This window comes from Balaenoptera ricei, chromosome 4 (assembly GCF_028023285.1).
Source record: "Balaenoptera ricei isolate mBalRic1 chromosome 4, mBalRic1.hap2, whole genome shotgun sequence".
NCBI lineage: Eukaryota > Metazoa > Chordata > Mammalia > Artiodactyla > Balaenopteridae > Balaenoptera > Balaenoptera ricei.
The window spans coordinates 3,081,855-3,107,563 of NC_082642.1; the positions used below are offsets into that span (position 1 = coordinate 3,081,855).

The window sequence follows — 25,709 nt, forward strand, 5'->3', positions numbered from 1 at the left end:
CTTTCAGATTTTTCATCATTAGTGTATAGGAATGCAAGAGATTTCTGTGCATTAATTTTGTATCCTGCAACTTTACCAAATTCATTGATTAGCTCTAGTAGTTTTCTGGTGGCATTTTTAGGATTCTCTATGTATAGTATCATGTCATCTGCAAACAGTGACAGCTTTACTTCTTCTTTTCCAATTTGTATTTCATTTATTTCTTTTTCTTCTCTGATTGCCATGGCTAGGACTTCCAAAACTATGTTGAATAATAGTGGTGAGAGTGGACCTCTTTGTCTCTTTCCTGATCTTAGAGGAAATGCTTTCAGTTTTTCACCATTGAGAATGATGTTTGCTGTGGGTTTGTCATATATGGCCTTCATTATGTTGAGGTAGGTTCCCTCTATGCCCACTTTCTGGAGAGTTTTTATCATAAATGGGTGTTGAATTTTGTCAAAAGCTTTTTCTGCATCTATTGAGATGATCATATGGTTTTTATTCTTCAATTTGTTAATATGGTGTATCACGTTGATTGCTTTGCGTATATTGAAGAATCCTTGCATCCCTGGGATAAATCCCACTTGATCATGGTGTATGATCCTTTTAATGTGTTGTTGGATTCCATTTGCTAGTATTTTGTTGAGGATTTTTGCATCTATATTCATCAGTGATATTGGTCTGTAATTTTCTTTTTTTGTAGTATCTTTGTCTGGTTTTGGTATCAGGGTGATGGTGGCCTCATAGAATGAGCTTGGGAGTGTTCCTTCCTCTGCAATTTTTTGGAAGAGTTTGAGAAGGATGGGTGTTAGCTCTTCTCTAAATGTTTGATAGAATTCAACTGTGAAGCCATCTGTTCCTGGACTTTTGTTTGTTGGAAGATTTTTAATCACAGTTTCAATTTCATTACTTGTGATTGGTCTGTTCATATTTTCTGTTTCTTCCTGGTTCAGTCTTAGAAGGTTATACCTTTCTAAGAATTTGTCCATTTCTGCCAGGTTGTCCGTCCATTTTATTGGCATAGAGTTGCTTGTAGTAGTCTCTTAGGATGCTTTGTATTTCTGCGGTGTCTGTTGTAACTTCTGCATTTTCATTTCTAATTTCATTGATTTGAGTCCTCTTCCTCTTTTTCTTGATGAGTCTGGCTAATGGTTTATCGATTTTGTTTATCTTCTCAAAGAACCAGCTTTTAGTTTTATTGATCTTTGCTATTGTTTTCTTTGTTTCTATTTCATTTATTTCTGCTCTGATTTTTATGATTTCTTTCCTTCTGCTAACTTTGGGTTTTGTTTGTTCTTCTTTCTCTAGTTCCTTTAGGTGTAAGGTTAGATAGCTTACTTGAGATTTTTCTTGTTTCTTGAGGTAGGCTTGTATAGCTGTAAACTTCCCTCTTAGAACTGCTTTTGCTGCATCCCATAGGTTTTGGACTGTCGTGTTTTCATTGTCATTTGTCTCTAGGTATTTTTTGATTTCCTCTTTGATTTCTTCAGTGATCTCTTGGTTATTTAGTAACGTAGTGTTTAGCCTCCACGTGTTTGTGTTTTTTACGTTGTTTTCCCTTTAATTCATTTTTAATCTCATAGCGTTGTGGTCAGAAAAGATGCTTAATATGATTTCAGTTTTCTTGATTTTACTGAGGCTTGATTTGTGACCCAAGATGTGATCTATCCTGGAGAATGTTCTGTGCGCACTTGAGAAGAAAGTGTAATCTGCTGTTTTTGGATGGAATCTCCTATAAATATCAATTAAATCTATCTGGTCTATTGTGTCATTTAAAGCTTCTGTTTCCTTATTTATTTTCATTTTGGATGATCTGTCCATTGGTGTAAGTGAGGTGTTAAAGTCCCCCACTCTTATTGTGTTACTGTCGATTTCCTCTTTTATAGCTGTTAGCAGTTGCCTTATGTATTGAGGTGCTCCTATGTTGGGTGCATATATATTTATAATTGTTATATCTTCTTCTTGGATTGATCCCTTGATCATTATGTAGTGTCTTTCCTTGTCTCTTGTAACATTCTTTATTTTAAGGTCTATTTTATCTGATATGAGTATAGCTACTCCAACTTTCTTTTGATTTCCATTTGCATGGAATATCTTTTTCCATCCCCTCACTTTCAGTCTGTATGTGTCCCTAGGTCTGAAGTGGTCTCTTGTAGACAGCATATAGATGGGTCTTGTTTTTGTATCCATTCAGCAAGCCTGTGTCTTTTGGTTGGAGCATTTAATCCATTCACGTTTAAGGTAATTATCGATATGTATGTTCCTGTGACCATTTTCTTAATTGTTTTGGGTTTGTTTTTGTAGGTCCTTTTCTTCTCTTGTGTTTCCCACTTAGAGAATTTCCTTTAGCATTTGTTGTAGAGCTGGTTTGGTGGTGCTGAATTCTCTTAGCTTTTGCTTGTCTGTAAAGCTTTTGATTTCTCCATCGAATCTGAATGAGATCGTCTGCCGGGTAGAGTAATCTTGGTTGTAAGTTCTTCCCTTTCATCACTTTAAGTATATCATGTCACTCCCTTCTAGCTTGTAGAGTTTCTGCTGAGAAATCAGCTGTTAACCTTATGGGAGTTCCCTTGTATGTTATTTGTCATTTTTCCCTTGCTGCTTTCAATAATTTTTCTTTGTCTTTAATTTTTGCCAATTTGACTACTATGTGTCTTGGCGTGTTTCTCCTTGGGTTTCTCCTGTATGGGACTCTCTGCACTTCCTGGATTTGGGTGGCTATTTCCTTTCCCATGTTAGGGAAGTTTTCGACTATAATCTCTTCAAATATTTTCTCTGGTCCTTTCTCTCTCTCTTCTCCTTCTGGGACCCCTATAATGCGAATTTTGTTGCGTTTAGTGTTGTCCCAGAGGTCTCTAGGCTGTCTTTATTTCTTTTCATTCTTTATTCTGTTCCGCAGCAGTGAATTCCACCATTCTGTCTTCCAGGTCACTTATCCGTTCTTCTGCCTCAGTTATTCTGCTATTGATTCCTTCTAGTGTAGTTTTCATTTCAGTTATTTTATTGTTCATCTCTGTTTCTTTAATTCTTCTAGGTCTTTGTTAAACACTTCTTGCATCCTCTCGATCTTTGCCTCCTTTCTTTTTCCGAAGTCCTGGATCATCTTCACTATCATTATTCTGAATTCTTTTTCTGGAAGGTTGCCTATCTCCACTTCATTTAGTTGTTTTTCTGGGGTTTTTTCTTGTTCCTTCATCTGGTATATAGCCCTCGGCCTTTTCATCTTGTCTATCTTTCTATGAGTGTGGTTTTTGTTTCACAGGCTGCAGTATTATAGTTCTTCTTGCTTCTGCTGTCTTCCCTCTGGTGGATGAGGCTATCTAAGAGGCTTTTATTTTGGTTTTTTTTTCAATTTTCAGGCCATAATGGACTGATAATTTTGTGGAATACTATAAAAATAAATTACTAAAAATAAAAACCAAGACATGAAAAAGAAAAGCTCCAAATTTTTATTAGACTTAACATATAAAATTAATCTGTTAATTGTTATAAAAGTACTGTATTCTTTCAGTTTCTGCACTTACCTCATTTTGGACCCATCACATCCAGCATGGGTCCCAGGGTTAGATTTTGAGACATTGAATCTAATTATTTAGCTGAAGTTGAAAAAGTTACATCATACCTAGGTGTTCCTATTTAAGAAATTTCTGAGAATTGTATCTTGACTTAAATTTGTTATATTAATATTGTTGCCTAAAACAACTTCCTTTTTTCTGACAGAGCCTCGATCAGGTTAATCAATCCTATTCAAGGGAAATCTGAGCATCTGCCCAGTCTGGGTGAATCTTGATCAGATTGGTTATTCCAGTTTCCTCTGAATAATTGGTTGTAGGCAGGGACACATGTCACAATTCCAGCCAATTAGATGTGAAGAAAATCAGGGCACTTTGGAGGAAGTTTTCTTTCCTATTAAAAATGACATAGTGATATGATAGGAAGACATGATGCCTGGAGATGCTATTATACATTTGGTGTAACCTATCAATTTAGGAAGAAACTTGGATTTTATAATGAATTACTGAACTGCTAAATGAACTAACCATGTTACTACCTTTCAAACTTACTATGTGGGATTAAAAAATCCTCTTTATTATTTAAGCAATTTGTAATAGTTGGTCTTTCTCTTGCTTGCAGCCTAAAGCATCTACACAGAGTAATTTAGGAGTAGTTGAATGCATATATATTTCTTTTCTATAAATTTTTTTGATCATTTTATTTTTGAAATTATGTACTAAATGCAACGTTAGCTGAGATTTTTAAAACAACACTATGAGAAACTCCCATCCCTGCAGAAAAAAATAGTAAGACTTTCACAAGGAGATTCCCAACTTCAATGCATATATTTTAATAATGAGTTAACTTTTAAGGAAAAGCAAAAATTGATTGATGTTTAAAAATCAGTTTTCCAAGTAGTGCTCTACCCCTAGGCCCGTTTTTTCATCACGTGGAAGCTCCTAGACTTGCAGGCAAAAGCCTCCAACAACTAAATAGATCTCTGTAGGATTTGCTCTGCAAGCCATACATTTCAGCACTAGCACATGTCATAAAAACAAGACTCATCACAGCTGATGTTTTTGTTTTGACATACAGGGCATTTCTAATCTTTGGAGTGGGATAGGTAAAAATCAAGTCTTCATCTTTTGTTCTGAGTGTGAAGGAAAGCGCACAGTGTACATGGTACTCTCAGAGCAGGCTATAGGATTTGGATTATCAGTAACTGCTGGAAGCTCTGACTGAAGGGTTGCACATTCTCTCCCCCCACCGGGCACTCTGCTCTTAGCCTTTAAAGTTTACTGAAATGCCCAGATGGAGGAAGATAGAAGCTGCACAGCTTGAGAAACACCTTGTGGTATAAAAAGAACCATTACCAGGCATTTTGGGAGTTGGAGTGTTTGAGGAGTGGCAATAGAGCTGGGAGATTTTAATTTTTTAAATTATGAAATAAATGGCATGTAAGAGTCTGACATTATGTAGCAGGTATTATTCTAAGCACTTATTCATTTAATCCTCACAACAAATCCACAGAACAGATACCATTATCATGTGCTGTTACAATGAAGGAAGTGATTCCAGGCCAGTTAGGTAATTTGCCCAAGGCCCACACCCTCCACAGTCTATGCTCTTTACCATTGAACTACACTCTCTCCATGTGGAATATTTCAGCTGTATGGACAAGTACACAGAATAGTTTAAGACTCACCCGGATATCCAGTGCTCCACTCTGTCATTTAGAGAGATTCAATGTTACTGACATAGTTGGTCCTTGAGCATCTCTCCCTGCTCCTACCCCTCCGTCTCTTTTAAAAAAATTTTTAATTTTAATTTTTTAAATTATTTATTTATTTATTTATTTAGGCTGTGCCGTGTCTTAGTTGTGGCACATGGGATCTTAGTTGCGGCATGTAGACTTCTTAGCTGTGGCATGCAGACTCTTAGTTGTGGCATGGACGCGGGATCTAGTTCCCCGACCAGGGATCAAACCCTGGCCCCCTGCATTGGGAGCTCAGAGTCTTACCCACTGGACCACTAGGGAAGTCCCCACCTCCCTCTCTTTCTGTGGTCTTTCTTTCTCTGGCATGAAGTTTGGGTCAGTTTTTGCTAGAGGGCCTGGGTCTACTTTCTCATACCTCCTGGCCCCTGCTTACTTAATTAAGCAGCGGATCTGAAGGCTACTGGAAGTCATTTTCTTGAGCCTTCTTTCTGTAGCCCAGAGCCACACCTCAGCTCTGCATCCTAGACAGTGAGCCTAGCTCTGGACCACACAGGGTGGATCCTTTTAGCCTTCATTTAGTCCTCATTTCCCTGCCAGTGCTCAATAACACCCCACTGCCCACCGTTGGTCCTGGTGACCAGCTGCCCCAACATTTCAGCCCCTCTCGCCACTGCGAGCCTATGGGAAAACAGAAAGGGCCTCGTGGTTTGGGGAAAAAGCTATCTTTTTCATTGCTACCCTGGACAGTGCTTACTCCTATTTGCCAGTCATCAGTAGGTGGTGCAAATGAGCACTGTTTTTCCTCTGCTTACAGCACAGATGCACCATCCTAGCACAACACAGTGCGTGTTTTTTCAATGGAGGGGAGATGACCAGCCTCCTTGCATCCCTCTTCTGGTCATGAATGTCCTGTTTTCTCTGAGCTGTTTTGATTCCAAGAAATTAGTTTGATCATTTCTGAAGGATTTGTGAGATTAGTTTAATAGTTAATTTGATATTGAAATGAAACTTTTCTTGCCACCCCAGGGTGATAAGCAGCAGAGTGTTATAGGTCTGCTTGAGGCTTAGTTACTGATATGGTTAGAAAACTCACAGGAATTTGGAGAAGTCACGGATTTCAGCCCATAACCCCCTAAATGTATGTTTACCTTAAGTTAAAAAATGGTTGAGTCAGGAATGCATCAGCATGGAGACTTTGCTATAATTTATCCTTTGATTTACTCATTAACTAGTTATAGAATGTTTACTGGCAGGTATAGGGGGGATAAAGCACTAATAAAACAGATAAAAATTCTTTTTTTTGACTTTTCATGTTTCTTTTTTAAAATTTTTATTGGAGTATAGTTGCTTTACAATGTTGTGTTAGATTCTGCTATACAGCAAAGTGAATCAGCTATATGTACACATATATCCCCTCTTTTTTGGATTTCCTTCCCATTTAGGTCACCACAGAGCACTGAGTAGAGTTCCCTGTGCTCTACAGTAGGTTCTCATTAGTTATCTGTTTTATACATAGTAGTGTACATATGTCAATCCCGACCTCCCAATTCATCCCACACACCCCTTCCCCCCTTGGTATCCATATGTTTGTTCTCTACGTCTGTGTCTGTATTTCTGCTTTGCGTATAAATTCATCTGTATCATTTTTCTAGATTCCACATATAAGTGATATTATATGATGTTTGTTTTTCTCTTTCTGACTTCACTCTGTATGGCAGTCTCTAGGTCTATCCACATCTCTGCAAATGGCACAATTTTGTTCCTTTTTATGGCTGAGTAATATTCCATTGTATATAAATACCACATCTTCTTTATTCATTCCTCTGCTGATGGACATTTAGGTTGCTTCTGTGTCCTGGCAATTGTAAATAGTGCTGCAGTGAACATCGGGGTGCATGTATGTTTTTGAATTATGGCTTTCTCCGAGCATATGCCCAGGAGTGGGATTGCTGGGTCATATGGTAGTTCTGTTTTAGTTTTTTAAGGAACCTCCATACTGTTCTCCATAGTGGCTGTATCAGTTTATATCCCTACCAACAGTGTAACAGGGTTCCCTTTTCTCCACACACTCTCCTGCATTTATTGTTTGTAGATTTTTTGATGATGGCCATTCTGACCAGTGTGAGGTGATACCTCACTGTAGTTTTGATTTGCATTTCCAGATAAAAATTCTTAACCTCATGGAACTTATTTCTAGTGGGAGAGACAGACAGTAAGTAAAACAGGAAGATTATAACATTTAAAATATGTAGCCTCTTAGGACATTTACGTTTTTGGACTATGACACATTTGAGAAGGTGGGCATCTTGACAGTAGGAAACTCTTGATACCTCCACCAGGGGAGCTATAGACCCCTCTCAACTCTCAAGAGTGACGTTTTTCACGTTCTACCACATCTTCTGCCCTTTCTGTCCTCTGACCCTGTCAGTAAAACTGACCATTGTAAAAAGGTAGATATTGTACTTAGGAGTTCTTCACACTCAAGGGAGGGGAAACAGAGTCATAAAAAATATTTTATGGTAGCTTGTTGTCGTCATTGGCAAAGTTAGCAGTAGAAGTGAAAGTGACTTTTTTTTTCCAGGAAAGAATTTTGATGTGTTGTCTAAGAGGGATAGGGCAAGGAGGTCAGCCTAGGAATCTGGCAAGTTAGAAACAAGCTTTTTATTAAGATCACAAACTCAAATGGGGGTTACTTCCCTAATGTGAATGCCATGAGCATTCATAATATTACTATTACAGGTCATGTGCAGGCTGTCCTCTTTCGTTTACTAGTAAGAGTCCCATAAATCGGTAAAACTTTAAGAAATTCTTCCTTTCCCTCCTTGCTTCCTCTCTCTCTCTTTCTCCCTTTCTCCCTTTCTCCTTCCCTGTCTTTCTCATTTTAAATTAACTGCACTAGGGAATTTTTTTTTTCCTTTTGTAAGATCTTCCTTTGAGCAGAGCCCTTAACAATCTTCTGCGATCAAGCACTTTAAAGTGCCTACATGGACATGGCTATATAGAGACACAGTTAAATTGACTTAGGCCCAGTCATCTCAGAATACAGATGAGGAAGGCAGAAAATTATATTATAGAAACTGCAGCTTGGACTGGGAAATATTTTGTCTCTAGTGATACACTGCTTTACAGCTGGTTTGTTCATGGATATGATGATGGCTCTAGAAGGTAATAGATACTTGATTCAGTTGTCCTGAATAATTCCAAATTCTGGACTAGAGCATGGTAATTGATTTAAAGGAGATGTGACTTTTTGTTTTTGATAGAGATACAGGGAGTAGTGAGTGCTTGCAATGGGTTGGAATAGGATACTTTATAACAACAAATCAGCTGGTTTTGTAGGGTTTCCACTTGTAGCTTTTTGGTAGCTGGGATACTTATGCCACTGAGAATAGCTCTTTTAACACAGTAATTATCATTTGCTGGTATGACCATCTGAAGCCACATCCACCATCTGACAGAGCTGATGGTCACTGTAAAACTACTGAAAGCTGCTTTAGATGAGTCAAGCTGGCTTGAATGGCTTAAACCTTGGATCCCCACATTTCAAGAACAGAAGGAAGGGTACATTGGTTGGAAATATGATTCCAGTTAAATGAACCTTGTTGATTATTTTTATGTTCCTGAATTGAATACTTAAAAACAAAGAAGAGTCCTTCTGGTTATTCGTTCACCTAGAATGGACTTGTTCAAATAGCCAGTAGTGGTGATTGTTTCCTAAATACTGACAGATGCTTTTGCATTATTCATCAAAAGTGTTTTCTATCATTAGAATCACACTGCTTTCACAGTGCTGCAAATGTTTTCTGAGATTTAAAGAAGATGTAGGCCTAGTTGGTGCTTTTTTAGCTTTCAGATCTGGATTGTGGGGATAAACTCCGATGTTTGAATTGCTCTTGTTCTGCTAGAGGAAAAGAATTTCTGATTACAGCACTTATTAGCAATTGGAGTGCTGAGTCAGTTGCAAAAATTTAAAATAGCACGCAGACTGGGACGTAATTGTTCTGTGAATAGATCTTTAGGGAAGCAGCCTAATGGGATGAGGGTCTATAGGTTGTTGAATCCCATATGAATGTTGTGACCCAGGGCAGGGTGAGCAGACATCCTGGGAAGGCTTGTGCATCTCCTGGGTGTTGACTTATGCTGCTGCCTCAGTGGTTTTTTTTGGACTGAAGTCCTATTGCTCCTGCTATATGCATTATGTTTAAACATAGCATAGCTTGAATTTGGCAATGATCCTAGCATTATACTGAGGCTTATACAGTCACTTATGTTCAAGAACACCATCCCATTTTTAAGGCTTGTGATTTGTTTGTTGGATCTACTACTATGCTTTTCCGAATTTACCAAAATTACCAGAATTGTTTTCTGTCTTATGCTTTGCTATGGCTCTAAGTCAGGCAAATGTGACTTAAATATGGATCAGTAAAATTTTTAATAATAAATTTGGATCAAATTTTAGGGTTAAGGGAAATGACTTTTAGGAATAAGGCAGATATTTTTCTCTTCAAAATTAAAGATTAGAAGTAGTTTTTGTGGTAACTGAAAAAGAATATTTTAAATTCTAAAAACTTTCTCCATCATATTAAGGCATTTTAGTATTTGTCTTTTAATTTTCAAATCTTTTTCAGTTCTTATTCCATATGGGCAAATAGCATATTAGATATTTAATCAAAAAAGTTATTTTTAAAATATTGCTTGTTAACTGTAAACAATGGAAAGCACAGAAGAAAATGAAGAAAATTATGAATCATCCATAACCCTGTAATCCAGAAATGACTACAGTTGGCATTTTGGTATAAAGTCTTCTAGTCTTTTCTCCTTTTCTTGTGATGTACAGTATACGGATGTAATGTTGGAGCCTTACTTTTGTGTGATTCACTACAGTGCAGGAGTCAGAAAAAAGCAAATGTAGATGGTAGATACCAAATGAGCGGATGAGTCAGCAGAATAACTGAAAGGGCTTATAATAATGCTGCCTCATCCATAATACAGTGAAATCACATAGATAGCTCACGAACAGCTTTAGGAAGTTTACTTATACTTAACTTGGAGTTCTAGGAGAATAAAATATTTTGATTAGATGAGCCCTCCGGCCAGCTAGGTGACTCCACTATACTCTGAAAGGTCTAATAAAAACACTTTCAGTCATATTATTCATTATTAGCAGAAATGACGATACATTGATTGCCACTAAGCTGATAGTTATCATTTCTCATCATCCATACTGACTCTTACTCTAACCTTAGTTTTAACTGCTAAAGAAATCACTGTTCCTGGGATAAACACAAATCAATCCCCAGCTTTTATTCATAAATACTTTTTTTTCATGGTGACAGATAACAGTCGGGGATCTCTTTTAGATCTGTTTATCAGGAACCACAAAATCGTTAATCCAATAAACAGAAATGTGTGGCGTCACCACTGTGTGCCAGGCACTGTTCTAGGCACAGGGAATCACAAGTGAATAAAACATTTCTATTTTCGTGGAGCTAACATTTTAGTGGGAAATGACAGAAAATAAAGTAAATGGCTGTTAATAATAGACAACCAGGAGGCCTCTCCAGTTTGGGTGATCAGGACCTATTCCTCTGGGTTACTTAATTCTAACCTGAATTGCAAGAAGGAGTCAGTCTTGCAAAAATATGGAGGGAAAGCATTCGAGAGAGAAGGGACAGTGAGTCACAGTGAACTGGGGAACCATGTGGAGCCCAGTGATCATAGGAAGAGGAGTAGGACAGACAGGCTGGAGGGAGATTGTGTAGGCCTGTAGCGAGGAGTTTGGGATTAATTATACTTATTGTGAGAGGCTGTTGGATTTTTCTGAAAAGTCTACTTGACCTTTAAAACATACCACATTAATAACAACAACAACAAAATAACCCAACCCAATCACAAAACGGGCAGAAGACCTAAATAGAGAAATGCAAATCAAAACTATGAGGTATCACCTCACATTGATCAGAATGGCCATCATTAAAAAGTCTACAAATAATAAATGCTGGAGAGAGAGTGGAGAAAAGGGAACCCTCCTACACTGTTGGTGGGAATGTAAATTGGTGCAGACATTATGGAGAACAGTATGGAGGTTCCTTAAAAAGCTAAAAATAGAGATATATGATCTTGCAGTCCCTCCTCTGGGCCTATATCTGGAGAAAACTCTAATTTGAAAAGGTACATGCACATCAATGTTCACAGCAGCACTATTCACAATAGCCAAGACGTGGAAGCAGCCTAAATGTCTATCGACAGAGGAATGGATAAAGAAGGCGTGGTACACATATACAATGGAATACTACTCAGCCATAAAAAAGAATGAAATAATGCCACTTGCAGCAACGTGGATGGACCTAGAGATTATCATACTAAGTGAAGAAAGTCAGACAAAGACAAATGCCATATGCTATCACTTATTTGTGGAATCTAAAATATGATACAGGGATTTCCCTGTTAGTGCAGTGGTTAAGAATCCGCCTGCCAGTACAGGGGACACGGGTTTGATCCCTGGTCCAGGAAGATCCCTCATGCCATGGAGCAACTAAGCCCGTGCGCCACAGCTACTGAGCCTGTGCTCTAGAGCCCGCGAGCCACAACTACTGAGCTGGTGTGCCACAACTACTGAAGCCCACGCACCTAGAGCCCATGCTCTGCCACAAGAGAAGCCACTGCAGTGAGAAGCCCGCACATCTCAACCAAGAGTAGCCCCCGCTCGCCACAACTAGAGAAAGCCCTCGCACAGCAACAAAGACCCAATGCAGCCGAAAATAAAATAAAATATGATACAAGTGAACTTATATAAAAAACAGAAACACACTCACAGACATAGAAAACAAACTTATGGTTACCAAAGGGGAAAGGGTAGGGACAAATTGGGAGTTTGTGATTAGCAGATACACACTACTGTATATAAAATGGATAAACAACAAGGACCTACAAAAAAAAAAACCAAGAAAAAGAAAAGAAAATACCACGATCGCTATGACATGGAGAACTTTTATGAGGGGAAGCAGAGAGGTCAGCTGGAATGCTTAGACATCTAGGAGAGAGATGATGGTGGGGTTTGAATCACCAGGTTGCCATACTGATAGAGAGAAATGGTGGATTTGGGTTGTGCTTTCGATGAAGAGTCAAGACTTTGTGAAGGATGGAGAAAGGAAACAATGATGACTTCTTGGTTTTGGGCTTACTTAGGGGATGGTGAAGCCATTTACTGAGATGGAGAGGCTGGGGCAGGAGCAGGTTTAGGATCGATGTGATGTTTAAGATTCTTAGATATCCCAGCGCTGTCATCCGGCAGTTGTACATAGATGCCTGAAACTGAAGGTGGAGAATGGTGCCAGAGATCTACATTTGGAGTCATCTGTGTGTGGACTGGAATCAGTACCCCAGGATTAGGCCGCATTGCATAGGGTGGCATAGAAACCAAATGTTCCTTCAACATTCGGAAGCAGTTGTATTGTCCTGACGTAGAGTTTTCAGTGATTCAGAGTCTGCTGACAATACCCTGAGCTGCTAGTTTCTCTGAGCTCTGATATCATTTAGGAAGAAGGAGAGAAACTAGTGTTTGCTGAAGGTGCAATGTGTGCTGAGAATTGAGCATGACGCTTATTATACTTTATCTCATTGAATCTTTACCATGATTATTGTGTTTAACATGTGAAGGTGACTGGCTCAGAGTCAGCTAGGTAGACCTGGTGACAGTGTGACTGAGAAATGAACCCAGGATTTGAATGCAGGTCTTTGGACTTTTTTTTTTTTTTTCTTCATCATGTTTGCAGTTGGCAGAATTGCAAAGGAGTGGCGATATTTTATTTTGCTTGCTCTTGCAAACTACATGCAATTTTAAAGTAAATATAACACTTCACATATGTTAAAAAATTTTTTTTTCAAAGCAGTACTGGCTCATGGCAAAGACAAGAAAATTCTTTAGCAGTACAGAAGGCTTTAAGGTAGGAATTGAAGTACCCTTGTCTCTTCCTCTTTAAGTACCATTCCTTTTCCACAAATTCCAGAAATTTTCCAAGACTATATAACATATATTTATGTATGTTACAAAACTCAAATAGAATTGTCATGCTCTAAATATTGCTTTGTAACTTTTTATTCACTTAATAATGTATCTTGGACAGCTTTCTATTTTGGCAAATTTAGATCTATTGTATTATTTTAAATGACATCATAATATTTTATGACTAACTCATAATTTATTTAATCAGGCCTCATCAACATTTAGGTGGTTTCTAGTTTGTTTTTAGACAATTACAAACAAGGTGGTAGTGATCAGCCATATTACCTCTGTTTCTTGCTTTATTATGCCACTATTTGTACAGGATAAATCCCTGGTACTATGATTGCAAGGTCAAAATGCATGTTTATTTTAAATTTAGGTAAATATTGCTTAATTGATTCAAATAATGTTACCTAATTTATAATCTTATTATTAGCCCTGCAACTTCATCCACAATAGCTTTCTTCACATTAAAATTTGCGCTTATCAGGTGAAATATCATTTCACTTTTTACTTTAAGCTTTTAACCATGAGTAAGGTTAAGCATTTTCTTCTATTTATTGGTCATTTCTTCTGTGAATTGTCTCTTCTTATCCTTTTGCTTATTGACTTGCAGGAACCCTTTAGATCATGGATATTAATCCTTTTTTCTGTTATGTCTCTTTGCAAATGTTTTCTCCTAATCTTTTGCTTATTTTGAATTATGTTTATGGTTTATATAGATATTTTTATATGTAGTTAAGTTTATCATCCTTTTCCATTAGGACTTCTATCCTTTGCCTATGTTATAGAAAGTGTAGAATCCTTACCCTGGAAAAGCTTCTATGAGGACAGACTGAGTCATATGGCATTGCTCATGTGCTTAAAATTGTGTAGACGATAGTGGCTGAAATAGGTCCTGCATTCCATTGACTACTGATGTCATGTATGACTCCCCCAGTGTCCTATGTTTCTGATATTAAGACGGCTGTCAGGTGTTCATCAACTTTCTGCCTACCTCCTGCTTTTTTCCTGGGCCACAGCTCTTTCTTATCTTTTGGTTCTTTCTCACTGACTCTCTTCTTCTACCATCGAAAGTTTTGCTTCCAGTTGCTTCTTCGTGTCCCTGCCACCACTGTGTTTAATATTTCCTATTCTTTCTTGATCCGTCCCTGACACTCTCCCGACCCTCCCTGACATTTTTTCTGTCCCTTGTCGGTTCCTGCATGCTTCCCAAGATTTACCCCACCGGTCATAGGGTAATCATGGGCGCTTCTCAGCCCTGTTTGTTCTTGCTTGGTGGGCATCCTTATACTGCTGAAGAAGTGTGAGAATGTTTGTGTGCACATGCACATGCGTGTGTTATGTGTGTAATTATTTCTGAATGCAGAGAGACTCAAGGAGTCTTGTAACCAGTTAGTTTCGGTTTTAATGCTGGCCTTTTTTTCGGGGGGGCACTGACTATTTAGAAAACTTTATAGCACATCTGCTCTGATTATGCAAATTTTGCTTAAAAGAAGTTTTCGGGTTTTTTCATCTTTCTCCCATTTTTAGATTTTTCTACTTAAAAAACTGATTTTAAGATCTATAGTCAGTGATTTGGGATAACGACTCTAATCAAAATGCCACAGATAAGCTATGGTGAATGCTCAGTTACTTAGTGATGTTTACGTGGTATTAAAAAATCAAAAAAGGAAAAGCTTATGATATTAGGACCAGGGTTGGGGTGGGGGACTAACGATTTTTGAAAAATAAACCTGAGGGGATATGCTGAGGCATTTTCCTTACCACGGGGAGATCTATTTTTGGTTTTTTTTTTTTTAGTATGGATTTTTTTCCCCCCCCCCGCACAAAACCACCTGCTGCAGAAATAAGGTGCCTGCTTTAAATGCCGTACAACTTGGTTTCCAACTGGCTGTGGCTGGAAGGTGCCAGGCCTGCTTCTGCTCAGCAGGTGGTCTCTGACTCCTTCCGCCCTTGGGAGACCATTGGCCTGAAAGCAACAAAGGCTTGGGGGTAGGGAAGCTCTTTGTTTTCTAGAGAAAATGTGATCTCTTCCTCCATTGTCTGTTCTTTGACTCATAGACAGAAAGCCTTACAGGCGCACAGAAGTAGGACTTCTGTGGACAAAATTAGGACAGTTTGCATGAAATCAGTTAAACTTTCTTGACTTTGTTGTTGTTGTTGCTGTTTTCGGCAAAAAAGGATCAACTCTGCAAACCAGTGGTTGGTGAGGGATATAGAGGCTTAAGTGTAAGAACTGGGAACTGCTGGGGGTTTATGAATTTGTTAGAGTACAAAATAGACATTCTTTTAAAATGCAATTAAAATAAAACGCGGGAGGTAAGTGGAAAGTGTGTACAGTGACTTCAAGAAATAAATGAGACACTAACAACCTCAACAGACACTTATTCTGTGTTAGTGTGTGTAGCCCACTGTGTAAGTTTCCTGTCGAGGTATCTTGCTTTTCAAAGAAATGTCTCTGGTTGGGGTGTAGGTGAGATCAGATAAAATGCGGACTGGTCATAAGGCTCAGAACTAAGAAAGCACCTCTGCCCTACTTAGCAGCTAATTACAAGTTAGAGTAGATCTGAAATTGTGAGGTGCTGAGCAGCTCCCAAGGGGACAAGAAGTTATAGAGACATAATTAATAACGATTATTTGAAAGTCAGAATTTCATATCTTTTAGTCCTTGCTTTAACTGGGAAATTTCATATTTTTTCAGTAGGGGATGAGACTTTGTGCTAACATCCTAATATACAACTGAGCTAGTAAGCCTTTGCTTCTTTCATTTAAGTGACTCTGAATTAAGTGCTGTACCTGGGAAACTGAATGGCTCCCACTGACCACATGCTAAACAGGTACGGTGAGCAGTAATGGTGCCTGGAGCTGTTTTCCAAACTTAAATGGGCCTCAGAATTACCTGGGAGAGCTTTTAAAATACAGATTCTCAAGCAGCAAGGATTTCTGGAGACGTGGTCTGGGAGTCTGTTATCTCAAAGAAAGCCAAGCTTGGGGACCAGTTGCTGCCTTAAGAGAAGTTGGATTTGTCCAAGGATCACACTTGACTTCCGTCTCCTAACAGCTGTGTACCCTTCCATTTTGACCTAACCATCAGTCAAACAACAAGCTAGCATTTTGAAATTAATGCATGGTATAGTAAACTTTTTATTCTTTTTAATATGCCCAGTAGAGATGCTTTTGTGCTTTGACATGGCAGTTTTTGTAGAACTAAGGGAAAATATTTTACTGGTTTTAGGGAAGGTTAAGCCTCACTAAGTCCCCTTATCCAGTGCCATCAAGGAAACAACTAAGATGAGGAGTAAGCAATAAATGAAACTGGCTTTCTAGTTACTAAGAAGAAATGCCAAGGTCTAATTTTTACTGTGGTAAACAGAGTATTTATAATTCATTTAAAGTAATCGCAGCTACTGTTTGCATACTCTAAGTGGGAAGAAAAAATGTGCACAGACCTAGAACAAGAACAATGTAAAAAATGCACCAAGTGTTCTTATTATTTTCATCAGGGGTCAGGCTCAAACTCTGTCTCCTCTGGAGTTCACCTGATCCATGCCACATTCCCCACCCCCATTCCTTATTATCCCTATTTTTTTTGCATCCCACCCCCTATTTTATTGTTATTTTTACATACTACTTACTAGAGTTGTCATTCCCATGAAGTTGTAGTATCACTGTGATAAAGTTTACAAAAGCTAGATCTGGTATATTATAGATTTTTAGTATTTGCTAGAAAGGGTCTAAGGAACCAGCAAACAGATTCCTTGCTTTTATGGATGAGAAAATTGGAGGCAAAGCTGTTGGAAAGACTTATCAGTGATGAGCCAGTTAGCGGCCCAGACAGGACTTGAAGGCAGGCAGTCCACATCGTGAAACAGAATGAGAGTTGCTCCAGGGCTCAGGGCACCTGATTTCAAACCTGGCTCTGCCATTTCCTAGCTTTATGACCTCAGACAGGTTCTTCATTTCTCTGACTCTATAATGAGAGGCAATTAATTATCTCTACCTACTACACAGAAATACTAAGAGGAATAAGTCACATAATATATGTCAGTAGTCTTCACTCTGGATATCCAGTAGAATCCCTGGGAGGACTAAACAAATCAACAAACAAAATAGATGCCCAGTCCAGTCGTACCCTGAGAGATGCTGATTTAATTGGTATGCGGTGGGGCTTTGTGATCAACACTTTTAAGGAAGTGCCCAAGTGATTTTAATGTGCAGCCAGGGTGAAGAACCATGGAAGAGCCTTGCTGGATGACAATGGTCTTTATAAATACAGTTCAGTATTTACCGTGGCTTGGGAATTTTGCTCCCAGGTATTCAGTACAATGTCATATCACTAAATAAATGACAGAACAGGATCTATAGTCTATGTATGTATATATATACATACATACCTATACATATATGTATACAAACCATATTGTTGAATGGTGACAACATTGTCATTTCTTATGTTGACTTAGAAAACTCTTTACATAGTAGATGGAACTAAATTTAGAATTTTAAAATTAATTCATATAACCCTTCCCCATGGGATAACATTAAAACAAAACCAACAAAACAATCTTGTTATGATTTCTTGTTTGTATTTCAATTGTTCCCCCAGGGCTAACAATTATGGACCAGAAACAATTGTTGAATATAAAACAGGTCTTATTAAAAAAGAAAGTATCATGTGAAAGGCTTTAATAAAATAGAAAAAAGGTTCTGACATTTAAAAAATTACTGATTAATTCATTTCACCCTTTCTTTGACCTAAATCCTCCCATATGTATTTATCAACTTTGCAAACATAGTGACTATGTGTATATAGAGTTTGCAAACAAGTTCTAGAATGTTACTGCTAATCAATTAATTTCTAAAAGCCTTTCAAATAGTCTTATCTTCTTCACAGGAGTGATTTAGGCAATGAAAAAAAAAAATCAATGAACTTCACATTGTTTGCTTTTCACTGGGAAGAATCATGACTTAATAAGAGTGGAGCTCTCCACGGCTGTTTGTAAGCACGCTTATAAGCTGATATTATTTGACTTTAAGGCCTTATTACTGGCATGAAAGAGCATTTCAAGTTGAAGCCATTCCCTGTGAGAGCAGTTATATTTTATATAAAGATCATTTTGAAAATTCATGTCTGTAGTAAGAGATCCAGATGTTAATCAGCTTTTTTTTTTCTTTAAAGTTATTCTAATAGGCTTTTGGATTGAACTAGGCTTTCAGCTTATCGAACGATAAAATAATATTTGTGAAAGCCAGATCAGCAAGATCACAGAACTTAGAGAAAAATGTATTTTTAGGTTGAGGGAAGTAGGATAATCAGCAATACTCAGTGACCTTCTGAAGTCCACACAGCTAGTTAGTGACAGAACCCAAACCAGAGCTCTTTTTGCTACCCCTCCTTCTGTCCCTAAATCTGGACTGACTCTGTCATCCAGCCCATCAGCAAGGTGTCTCAGGACTCACTGTATACCAGGTCCCAAAATATGTTTTTGGTCTGTGCTGAGACCTAAGCATACCCTTTACTTCTGCTCTGATGATTTTAGGAAATCTCCCTTTCCTTCCTTTGACAGAAACATTACCTGCATTATTTGGTACCGTTTCCATATAGAAATGAAATTGTTTTCAGAAACTAATCCCTTTCAGCCACACAGATTTACTCTGATCTGTGGAAGCTGGCAAGAAATCAGTTCACATTTTTCATGTACATTTTGGCTGAAAAGATTCTCTTGCAGAGGATCTGGACTTTTTTTTTTTTGCCCGCTCCGCACAGTTTTTGTTAATCAGTGTCCCAGAATAGATGTGTTTACAAGAGAGTGCAAGTGATATTTTTGTATGGCCTCAGCACAGGCATGGCCATGAGGCTGTATGTGAGAAACTGTCTCAAGGTGACCTTTAGAGCAGAGAATGAGCAGGGCACCAGGTGTGCTCATTACTATTGGAGGGGATTTTGCTTCTTGGCCTGTTAGAGAACAGATCTAGGAAATAAAAGATCTGTATGCTTGTGTATATGTCCACACAAGCATACAAATACATACACAAATACTTGTGTCTATGTGTGTATGAATTTGTTTACTTTTTGTGTTTGTTTCCACTCCTCTCATTCTCACTGATTCAATTTTAACTTTGAACATGTAGGATCCTACGAGCGGTATCAGTCCCTCCCTTACCCGCTTCACTCAATCCTCTCCCACGCTTACAGGTAACCAGCTTCGCTGTTTTCTGGGTTATCCTTCTTATATTTCTTTTTGTAATGATAAACAATATTTGTATATTAAAAAAAATTCCCATCCTTTTTTATTTCACGAGAAGTAGCATACTATAAATGTATATATGCTTACTTAACGCTTTGCCTTTTTCACTTACTGTTATCTCCTGGAAACTCTGTATCAGTTCATAGAGAGCTTATTATTTTTTATAGTTGCATAGTACTGCCTTTTGTGTATGTGTATATTATTTTATTCAGCCAGTCTCCCATTCTGCATCATTTTTACCCTAAGTGCCAGTGGAAGAGTTTCGTGTGATGTCAGGGAAGAAGGGGAAAGAGAAGACAAAACGAATGAACACAATCATCATAGGAACCTCAGAAACATTATGCTGAGTGAAAGAAGACAGACACAAAAGGCTGCATATTGTATGATTTTCATTTATATGAAATATCTGCAAAAGGCCCATCTGTAGAGACAGAAAGTAGGTTGGTGGTTGCCTAGGACTGTGAGTGAAAATGGGAAGTGACTGCAAATGGGCATGAGGTTTCTTCTTGGGGTGATGGAAATTTTCTAAAATTAGATCATCAGGGACTTCCCTGGTGGCACAGTGGTTAAGAATCTGCCTGCCAATTCAGGGGACGTGGGTTCGATCCCTGGTCCAGGAAGATCCCACATGCTGTGGAGCAACTAAGCCCGTGCGCCACAACTACTGAGCATGTGCTCTAAAGCCATGAGCCACAGCTACTAAGCACACATGCCGCAACTACTGAAGCCCATGTGTTCTAGGGCCCATGTGCTACTAAGCCCATGTGTTGCAACTACTGAAGCCTGCACGCCTAGAGCCCGTGCTCAGCAACAAGAGAAGCCACCGCAATGAGAAGCCTGTGCACCACAACCAGAGAAGGCCCACGTGAAACAACGAAGACCCAACGCACCCAAAAATAAATTAAAAAGAAAAAAGTAAAATAAAATTAGATCATCACACAACTCTAAATATGCCAAAGCCATGGAACTGTCCATTTAAAACATTTGAATTTTAATGTATGTAAGTTATATCTCAAAGCTGTCATCAGGTGGCATGTATGGCATTCCTAACAGAATGTGATTTTCTCTGATTCGACCTTGGCTTAAAGACTTGAACCCACTTGGATGCCATATAGACTTAGTGGAAATGTTGGGCATCTCCCCCGAAATGATACTTTCTACTACGATGCTTCAAATAGGAAGTGTATTTTTTAACAGCATTTTCTGCTTGAGGGACTTAGTGAACTGATAAACCCTAAGGAAATTTACTTATTTTAAACTAACTGTGGCAGAAATGATTGATTTAATCCCTTTAAAGAGATGAATTCTAAAGGACCTTATAGACCACTTTGTTATGCCTTTTATTTTACAGATGAGACTCTGAGAGTTTTAAAACTCTAATTATGTAGTAAAGTTAGAAATGCAGTCCTCTACTCATCTGTTCTGCTCTTTAAATATTTATACTATTCTGTTACGCAGCGATTAAAATAATAATTATTAAGAGTCTGTAAAAACATGGAAAGCTGTTTACAATACAAATGAAAAAAAGCAGGGTGCCAAATGGCTGAAATATCATGATTGCAACCAATATGTCAAATTTGTATTCATATTGAGGCCTGGAGCACAATAGACAAAAACAGTATGTGTGTTATGTAATGGGCTGATGGGCGTTTCTCCCTTAATATTCTTGAACATTGCTGCATTGTATCCAAATAAACTTCTTTTCTAAAAATATTAAGGCTACCACAGGGAGAATGTGATATCAGAGACATTGTTTGTAGCTGCCTGAACCTGTAACCTGTATTTGCAGACTTTCCCCAGATACCTTCCAGCAATGGAAATGTGTGTGATGAGGTTACATCATCCTAAGCCTCTGGCACTCTTCCCTTGTTTTCCTGCCCCTGGAATTTTGCCTTTGTCTCCTTGTTTCTCACCCTATTTTATGGAATCTACTGATCTGGCATGGCTGGTGAATAACTTTTATAGCGGGTACTGTTACCTATCTCAACTGAAAGTAGAACATGAAGAGATTATGCTGACCCTTAAGTAGTTTAGCTGACACTGGAAGAATATTTTGTCTCTCACATGGGTGATTATTTCCCAGTGGGAATGAGTTAGAAAGAAGGAGGGTGCTCCTTCTCTGGTTAGCTGTACAGCTCCAATGGACTGTCTGGTTTGAGGAAGGGAGGAATGGGTTTAGATGACTTTCAAGACTTCACTAGACTGGATTTTTTCAAGGTGACTGATAACGTGGCTTTTTTTATGTGATAGGGAACATGGAGAAAGCATAAAGCGACTACATAAACACTTCAAGCAGCCCATTGTTTCAGACCCTAGCTCTGCCAAGTACATTTTGATCATATATACTTGTTCTTGGCAATGAATAATGCTGGAGTTTTAGCCCATGGATGAGTTGGTGGGATAAATGTGAAGCTAGTGAATATTTAATATATTATTCAAACACTTTCCCTCTCTAAGGGGTTGGATTCCACTTTCTAAAATGTTTGCGTTTCTTTGGATGATGCTAAGTGATAGGCGGTATTTATTAGCTCAAGTAAGTGATTAAACTTTTATATCACTGTGCTTTTCCTGTTAAAATGCTGAGAATATTGTAGCCATAGCAGTTCCATTTCAGGGAAAAGAAATGGGACTGTGAAAAGTAAAGGGAAAGAAGGGGCAGTGTGAATAAAGTGGAGGGCACCATGCCAGACATGTAGACGGTCCTTTCCATAGGTCTGTAGTCTTTGCTTTAGATCTCTGATGGTACAGGTGATTCAATTTTCTGTTCTGGTATAAACAGTTCATTTTATTCTCTTTTCCCAAACAGACATCTTCCTGAATTATGTTTTTTTTTTATCCCACTACTCCTTTGCTCAGAAATATCGAGTGAATCTCTTATTGCTGTTGGATTTAAATCTTAGGCCAGCATTCCTAACCCCCGACACCTAGTCTTATCTGGCCCAAAGGATCAAATATCCTGTCAATCCCCTTTAGGTCACTGTAGACAGAGGACTGTCTTTTCCTGTCCTCTGATCAAACCCCTGCTCTTTCCTGCCCCCAAGCCTCCATTGACACTGTTTTATTACCACACTCATCCCCATCCCAGCACACTGTATTCTCTTTTTACTATGGACTCTCATGTATTTTTGTCTTGGCATTTATTTTTAAAAATATCAGTAATAAAACTGTAATAAGAGCTACCATTTATAGTGTTTATATTGTTCCAGGCACCATTTTCAGTACTTTACATGAATTAACTCATTCAGTCTTCAACAACATTTCAAGGGGTAACATTATTGCCATTTTATAGACAAAGGCATAGAGGCACAGAGGGATTAAATAATGTGCCTAACCTCCTACAGCTAATAAGTGGCAGATATGGAGTTCTATCCCAGGCTGTCTAGATCCAAACACTGTTCTGAACCATAGCTCTAAACTACCATTTATAAGTTATCTTTTTAAAGGTTTCATGCTCTTGAAATTTAACGTCTTTAAGTCAAAGTCTCCTTGTTCTCTGCTTCACCTCATTATGTAGCCCTGTGCATGGTGCGGGGGGCGGGGGGTGACTGTGAAGATCTGCTTACTGATGTGACCTAAGGTCAGTGGCCAAAGAAGTTCTAATAGATTCTTCTGGGAGTTTTGGCTTGCGTGGTTAGACTTGATGATTTTATCTTGATACACTGACTGTCTTCTGTTCTCCCTCTAATTACTGGTGTGAGATGGTCAGGGTGACTGTCAAGAATTCAAATCTGTGGCTTTCATCACCTAAATGAATGGTGCTCAGTGGTAGGTAAATTTACTAATGTGCGTGAAACCAAATCTCAAATTTTGTTCTGGGCTTCAAAGTAAACATTTTAAGTTTGTGTGTTTTTTTTCTTAAGCAGTATTTTATTACTTGTATATTTGGTATGTCATATGAAATGGGTAAGAGCAACCTACACTTCACCTTTCTTGCAGTATCAAATCCTAAAACCATGCTTGATTTTGTGCAGTTCTTCCTTGATTTCTTTGGGAGAAGGAAAGGCTCTGCATGGAGGAAATAGTGGAAGTTGGTTATGTTGACGTTACCTTGATTACTCTGTGCATACAATGTTAAGCTTTGGAATCAGGTTTTTTCCTAGTAAAAACAAGTTAGCCAAAGAAGCCGAAGCCTAACATTGTTGGAGTTGACTTACTGCGTTTCTTTTATCTAACGGTAGGCTGCTTGATCAGGTAGGTACTCAGAGCCAGTTGTTCCTAGTGCTTTAATGGTTGCATCTGTGCCTATGTATTAGTCGGTGAAACAGAAGCTGTTTCTGGCTGATGCAATGAGAAAAGGGCATTTGGAAGAGTATTGTATAACTTGGAGAACCAAGGGGAAAATGGAATAATTTGCCAGCTTCAGGAAGAGTAACTGTGACAACTGTAGCATCTTGGGGTGGCCAACCAGGAGTGTCTCTTAAATCTTGTATTTTGAAATGACTCAGTTCTGTTTTCATTCAGTGCTCTACTCAGGGCTCATGTTCCTTGGAAGGGAGTCAGATTTGCTCTCAGCTTAAGTCAGGTGCCCATTTCTTGCTTGGGGTGATTGACAGGCCACCAAAGGCACATGGATTGGGAAAGAAGTATTTCCAAAGGAAAAGCGGGTGCTATTAACAAAGAAAGGGAAACAGACAACACCAACAGATACAGATGCTCACTTCCATCAAGGTTCATCTCAAAGAGGAGAATTTAATTGATAGCATTAACTTGGATAATAAGTGATTTGGATTTTATCTGAGTTCAATCACCAAGTTATTTCTCTACTTAGAAAATCCTAGCAGCTAAATTCCTTAACAAATATTTTATGTTTAATTGTGAAAACTTGATTTTTTTCCTCATCACATTTTAAAACATTTATTTAGCTGTTTTCAGGCATACACAAAATTATAACGTGAACCCATATACAACTTAAACAATTGTTAAAACATTTTGCCAGTCGTGTTTTTGTTAATTGCATTTTGAAGCATTATCGTAAGATGTTTTTACTGCTGGCTATATAAAAACTCACAAGTTTTAACAGGAAGTCTGAGAACTTGCTTTACAAACATAAATTCAAGTACCAAATTATCATTGATCTTATACCAAAAAGCATGTTGCCAGCTAGAACAAAAGATGCTTTGTTCACCAGTAATGCATTGTTTATCTAGAAGTGGAATTTTATTTCTATCAGTAAGGCTTTTTACTGGTTTAAGCCTGATGAATCAATTCTTTAACAACTCTCTCTTCAGATTACCTCTTCTAAATTTGTCTTCTGGATCTTGAGCCTTTAGGGTGTGATCAGAAGTTTTATTTGACAGTAAGGTTTCTGAACACCAGGACTCACCTGCATTGTGTGAGAGCTGAATGTACTCTAATCTTGTTTGCAGTTGAAAGATGCATGAGTGTAATGCAGTCCGGGACACAGATGATCAAACTGAAGCGTGGGACCAAAGGGCTCGTCCGGCTCTTTTACCTGGATGAGCACCGGACCCGCCTCCGATGGAGACCCTCTAGGAAGAGCGAGAAGGCAAAAAGTAAGACTAACTTTTGAATTCTCTGTTTGGCTTGACAGAGTAACACATGGGTTCTATTGGGTGGGCTCTGAAGCTTCAGATCCGTAGACTTTTCATATTTCTGCAAGTTTTAGGGTCAGTTGTTAGAGAATGTGAAGAGACAGAATAAGTGATGACCATTTTTACTTTTGTTAATTCTTTGGAGGAATTTAAATCCATAAAAAGTTTTATCCACGAGTGCTGTAAATGGTAATATTTCCCCTGTGTTGGAGACATATTTTTTTAGTTGGGATATGAGGTTTTATATCTTGAGGTCTTTTATTTTCCTATAAAAAGTAAAGGACATCATAAATCCAGTGGGATTTAAAGTGTTTTGACATATTCTGAACACAGTTAACTGATGAATGAATTAACAAAATTGTTTCAGTGATATCAAGTAAAATAGCGTTGATCTGTCTCCTCTGTAAAGCCTCTCTCCCACACCTTCTACACTCAGCACCAAGTCCTTGCTGAGTCCCCCGTAGTGTCTCTCTCATCTGCTCCCTCCCTCCTGTTTTCACAGGGGTCTTCTTCGTCCAGGGTCTCTTCACCTTTCCGGTGGCCTATTGCAAAGTCTCCTAACCAAGCTCCATTTTGCTAGTTTCTTCTGCCCCTATCAGATAAGATGCTTTCCTCTTCAACTCATTAGGCTTACGTGATACACAAATTTATTCTCTCACATAACAAGAAACTCAGATTGGCCGGCCTCGGGCATGGGACGTTGAGTCTCT

General features: G+C 38.4%; 1 protein-coding gene across 1 annotated transcript in view; it reads left to right on the forward strand.

The window, feature by feature from the left end:
• PLCH1 (phospholipase C eta 1) overlaps positions 1 to 25,709 on the forward strand; it is a 238,967-nt gene that overhangs the window by 103,628 nt on the left and 109,630 nt on the right. Inside the window, exon 3 of the mRNA XM_059920073.1 lies at positions 24,814 to 24,960. Coding sequence (XP_059776056.1) covers positions 24,814 to 24,960 — 147 coding nt within the window. The remainder of the gene's footprint in view (positions 1 to 24,813; positions 24,961 to 25,709) is intronic.